General features: G+C 41.8%; 1 protein-coding gene across 5 annotated transcripts in view; it reads right to left on the minus strand.

Moving 5' to 3' along the window:
• The window catches only part of ralgapa2 (Ral GTPase activating protein catalytic subunit alpha 2), an 87,140-nt gene extending 81,679 nt beyond the window's left edge, over window positions 1–5,461 (minus strand). For all 5 annotated transcript variants that reach the window (XM_067242519.1, XM_067242523.1, XM_067242518.1 and 2 more), the window contains exon 1: window positions 5,308–5,461. In XM_067242519.1, coding sequence (XP_067098620.1) covers window positions 5,308–5,413 — 106 coding nt within the window. In that variant the 5' untranslated portion in view covers window positions 5,414–5,461. The remainder of the gene's footprint in view (window positions 1–5,307) is intronic.
• Window positions 5,462–6,000: the final 539 nt, after the last annotated feature.

Here is a 6,000-nt window from a genome sequence, read left to right on the forward strand (position 1 = left end):
CTGTCGAGTCTTAACACATTTCAACACTTTATTGGCTCACCCACTTTCTTGGCTCAGAACTTGACAGTGTATTCCTCGTCAAGATTTTATGCGTATTGCGTTAATGGTTTTGTCTTGCTGAAGAGAGATGGAGTGAGTGACGTGTCGTGATTCCCTCCCAGGCTCCAGCCCATCAGAGGGAAGCCTCCTTTCTTGATGTTTCCAGAAACGTTCCTGACACTGGTCATACATGATTTAAAAGGCCTGATGTGTACTGCAAGGTACACAAAGGGGAAACTTGCAAATGGTCTTAAATGTTGCCTCTAGACTACAACGTGCTTTGATCAGTTTCCAGCCTGCCTGCCCTTCATGCCACAAATACGATGTGGATTGATACAACCATATGTCACTATTGATTGAAGTATTGTAGTTTACAGGAATGGGTTACAACAGTAAACTGATGGGGATCAGTTGCTGCTTTGAAAAAAAACCTGTTGACAACATTGTTTATTTCTACTGTACTTCATTGAATGATTTCAGACACACTGACCTAGTCTTCTTGCAGAGAAGAATCATCCTAATGCTGAGCGAGGGGGATCTGTGAATGTAAGCTAACAGGGAGGGGCTGAGTGCTAGCTATCTGCTAAGTTTTATCATGGTTATTGTTTGTAATGCTAATAGTTTGGATATCATGGAACACTGTTCCTTTACACTGACAGATGCTTATCTTGGCACTGCCACTGGCTCTGGGGAAGTCACACCCATGCTGCATCAATGGCAGGAATAGGAGAGGACTACAGTGACCCTGAGACAGCTTCCCAACAATTGAATTAGGCCTATTAGTAATAATCATATAGTCTATTGCTATATTAAAAACATGTTTTTCTTTGCGTTTGTACTGCTGGTATAGCTTAAACATGAAGATTTGGTTTAGAATGTAGGTTTAGATACAGAACAGTAAATAACGACAAGAAGCCAAGAATCACCATACCAGGGTGATGGAAATGTAATGATAAGTTTAGATCTTAATGGGCAGCTCTAGTAGGCTGATAAACCTGCTAACGACCTAGTGCAATCAAGTCAGAGGTTGTAGTTGAGCTTAGCCACTATACTCTTTTTTTCTTGTCCTTGTGTGTGGTTAAAGATGAAGTTGCCCTGTTTGTCCAGTTTGCTGATGATTGGGCCGCTACACTGCTTTTCCCCCCAGCTACATAACCTGTTTGACAGCTCACAGTTCCCTGGCCACCAGTGGGCGAAGGTCTTGATATGACAGAGACCTACCTGCGCAGACACATGAGGGAAGAAACACAATGATGATTATCATTGATTGTAAATGTTTCAGTTTCTTGAAGCAAATCCAGTTCTTCAAGCACCATAAAAGAAACATATGACAGGAAGTATGCTAGTTAAAAGCAGAGCACTAGGGGAGAAGATAGGCTTTATGATTTTCTAAATAACTGAGCCCAATGGTTTCCTGCATGAGACAGAACAACCATGGGATTGCTTTTCATCAATTGCTTTCATTGGTTAGGCTATCTGGTTTCCAATATCACTGATGTCGAAGCGAATCATAATCCTGACCCATCCTTTACTGTGGAGTGACAGGAACTCCAGCTTTCATGCCTTCAGGAACACTATGCATTCCACGCAAACATCCAGCCAACAGGCCATGGTGCAGACCTAAATATTAGACCAACCACAACATAACCCATCCATTTACCAAACAAGGCTACTTGTTCAGAAAGCATTCTTAAATTGAGCATTATTTAATTGCTGTAAATATCCAATTATAGGACTTACCTTACTCAAGGCTTACAAAAAGCTTGTCCTGAGAAAACATAAGCCTTCATTTAGATACAACCAAGTGCCCTGGGGCTAGGCTTTCTGTTACCAAAACAGAGAGTCTTTTGAAAGCTCTGTTTACAGTAGAATCTGAGTGCGCCCCATACACCTTAACAATCATATGCGTCAAAAAAGCAAACCACTAGACATAGGCCTGCATGGAAATTATATGGAAATGTAGAATGGCTCAGTTTCCTGATGAACTGGCCTTCGTACTGACAAGTTGAAAGAGAAAGACTAACCATGGAAGGACTGAACTACCTAGTAGCCTACATTATATTTCCCGAAAATTGCTTCAACTTTTCTTGAAGCAACTGTAATGGCTCGGCTGCCTATTAAAGAAGTGTGAAGGAGCGAAATTCCCTCCTGAGCCTCAAAGCAGCGTGTAACATACCATCCCCAGTGATAAGCTGACATTCAGTATGATAAAGAGAGTTTGGACAAGTGTTGATAGAAAGTGAACTTCTGGATAAAAGATAAGAGGTTGAAGTTTTGAAAAAATGGGGAGGTGGGGGGAGGGCAGATGTCAAGAGATCTCAGCTGGACTCAGCCAGGAAAACAAAATCCTTGAGTGGGTTTCTGATGTGGAAGTCATTGTTTCCACAGAGCTGCTTCAGCTTGTGATTTCTCCTTGCAACAGCAACCCTCCAGTATGACCCAGGTCCCTTTGTCATTCACAAAAAACCCATAGAGATAGAGAAGAGGATGAAGTTGCCCACTTACTCAACCTCTAACACCCACTTGCCCTCTACTCTGGCTATCTCCCTTGTACACACACACAACCACACACATATTGCTACACCCCCCACCGTGGAAAGCACACCTGACTGCACACACCTGACTTATCACCAAAAACACTGGTATTTGTTTTCCATTGTTCCCATGCAGGCCACCTGCAGCTTTGGGTCAGTCAAACTTGTTTACAAGATCTAAGAACTTTACACTCAGTTTCTTAAAGCAGAAAGTCTGACAACTTCATATACAGTATTAGACTTGGATCATTTGTCTTTGAAGTGTCTCAGTCTAAGCAAGCCTTTTTTCAGTGTACCTTTGTTGTTTGTGCAGGAGCTTGTTTAAAGACAGATCAGTCCTACCTACATGCTATCAAAGTGATGGCTCTCTTAAACTCATACGTAAGTCATACGTAAAACACGACAACGATTGAGGGGTTATTTTTCCTCTAGATAGTAGACTTAGCTTTCATAATTGCAGTTATTTATCCAGAGAATGCAAAAATAAAAAAGGCTACATTTTCCCAGCAAAGGGAACATTATTGTGTTTGCTCGAGTCAGGAGCCCAAGGCCAACAGATGAGTGTGCATTACAGGGACCATGCATTAACCAAGAGAAGAGAGAGAGACAGAGAGAGAGAGAGAGAGAGAGAGAGAGAGAGAGAGAGAGAGAGAGAGAGAGAGACAGAGAGAGAGAGAGAGAGAGAGAGAGAGAGAGGTGTGTGATCAGGTGGTACAGCCAGGCTCCTGTAATTAACAAACTCAGCCAAGTCTAGCCAGGCATGACCAGCAAATTAACATGCAGCAGCTCTCACACTCTAGCCCACAGTTCTGCTCACTGAGCAGAAAAAGCAACAACAGAGAGACAAGCTATTCTGAAAATAGCCTGGACTGCAGTTTGCCCTTTCAAGTAGGTTAGAACTTAAGACAGTCTTAACCTAATGCTTATTGATATTGTGCTAAGATAAGTCTAAACAGATTTAATAGATCATACATTTTTAAATGCGAAGGACAATAGGTGACATGTTTATATAACTCTGACATTTCTGTGTCTCATAGCAGTCTCTGTCCTTTTGTCAATGGGGCACAAACGATATGGATATGATTTATGACCACCCAAACAACAGTTAGCAATAAGAGAGGGCCAACGCAATCCCTGGTGCCCCTGCTGTCCAGAACCCCATCACTCATTGCAACGTCTTTCCACACAGGAACCAGACAGCAACAGGAGGAAATCCTTAGTTTATTGAAAACACTGTAGGAGGAGGTTAGGTAGCTGGGGGGGATAGCAGTGTAATGGCCCAATCATCAGACAACTGGACAAACAGGGCAACCTTATCTTTAACCACACATGAGGACAAGAAAAAAAGTACACTGGCCAAGCTCAACTTCAACCTCTGTCTTGATTGCACTAGTCTTCTTGACATTGAATTTGTAATAGCACCAAGCTAGGCAAGTCTACTGCCATATGAATTTAAATGTGTAACAGAATATACATGGACTGTTAAAACAGCTTGTACAATGATTCTTGTTCTCTTTCCTGACAGTAGTTCAATAAAGGATCACAACAGGAGCTTATACCAGAGTTGTCCCTACAGTGTTCTGTAGGCCAGTATGCAGCAAGTGGAGGCTGAAGTTACTCATAATCTTTGTTCTACACAACTTTGCCAAGAGCTACCTAGAGGGTCCATGATACTGTAATGATAGCGTTGAAAAATGTTAATGACTGGTACTTGCATGCTTCCATCCATTGCAGATCTATGTTAACAGAAAATGAATGGAGAAGCACATTTTCTTTGAGAGAAACAAGATTTATGAGTCATAAATTATTACTTATTTGCCAAGAAACCATTTCCATTAGCTACTTAACAATCACAAATAAAAGTTAAGAGAGGGTACCATTAGAGAACTTAAAACACACGTTTGACAGATTGATTCTCCCATTTTCACTTGAAAGAAGTTGGCAATGCGGTCCAAAGCAGAGTTCGTCATCCCACTTCCATATCAATACGGTTCGTATTATAGCCTTTTTCTCCTCTCATTATTTGCCTGAATACACTACATCCAGGAGGTTATCTGTAAGGTACACATTGTATTCTGTTAAGTAGAACATTAGGGAAGGATATAATCCTTTAATAACAATTGCTTCTGAAGCAACTGAACTAAATTGCACTTACTGCTCGATGAACGTTAGCTTCCTTTTATTTGGTGTTCCTAATGACAGGAGCAGTTGCATGCTAATGTGGCAGGTAATGCAGACAATTAACTAAGCATGCAATCAGCATCTCACAGGAAATTCAGACGCTTTGTTAGCTGGCACAAAGTGGATATCCTGCTAAATAAATGCCATGTAACTCGCTGTCCTGGATCAATTTTATCCCTGGCAGGCTAGTCAGTCTGTGTAGCTAGCTAGCGTTTAGCCGACTACTACTAGCTAGCAAGCGATCTAAGCATATCGTCCAATCGAAACACTGGTGCTGAAGAGCGCCGAGACCCAAAAAGGATGGATTTTCCTTAAATTACGGATAGATATCTAAATATACAATGTAAACAAAATGTTACGTTAATGTATGCATTTGGTCACCAACATGAACGGCTGACAGCAAGCCTGGTAGCTATTTCAGAGGTAGAACTGGAAGATATGAGCACCAGCAATGCTCTTATTGAGACGAGACTCGAGAGCGAGCTAGCTAGAGCTAACTAGCTGGCTAACAGCTTCTCGGTGCGGCATCAAAGCTCGGTGACATTTCACTCACCTAATAGTGACCGAAGGTGTTTTAGTCGGGTCAGTACATCCTTCTTTGGGTCCAGAACTTTCTGTGTAGATTTCTTGACGTCGCCATGGCCCCTTCGAGTGAACATTCCGCTGTAAAACGCAATCTTGGAAGATGAAAATTACCCCTTCTTTACCATACAGTGAGCCTTCTATGTTACACTGTCACTTTCTCACAACCGCTCTATGCTTGCTCGGTAAACATACGTTGAATCTAGTCTCCTCCTCCTTCGTGGGTGTGTAAACACGGAAGCCCAGCTCGTGAGGTTGGGTAAACACGTTTTGGCTTACCATGCAGCCGGGTCTGGAATGCCGGTTCGGATTAGGTATGACTATTAATTCCGCGGTATAGAACAGCAATACTGATATTGAATATAAAACCAAAATGGTGTTACCGGGGTCAAAAGCAATAAACAAAACCTTTTACTTTGTGGAAATATATAAAAAGAGCAATTTACCGGCCCGATTATTCTGTAGGCATTCACTGGTATTCAAACCTAGGGTAATGTATTAACCGTAATGTCAATCATTTTGTTTCAGAATAGTGTGGCTGGCAATGTGTATGTAGGATACAGTTATTTCCTTCCTTCATTCAATGTTGTGTCTGTTGCAACATCATGTAGTTACTACTCACCATCTCAAATCACTCACTGGTTGGAAACAGGACAAACATGGA

The sequence above is a fragment of the Osmerus mordax genome, chromosome 9, assembly GCF_038355195.1.
Source record: "Osmerus mordax isolate fOsmMor3 chromosome 9, fOsmMor3.pri, whole genome shotgun sequence".
NCBI classification, from domain to species: domain Eukaryota; kingdom Metazoa; phylum Chordata; class Actinopteri; order Osmeriformes; family Osmeridae; genus Osmerus; species Osmerus mordax.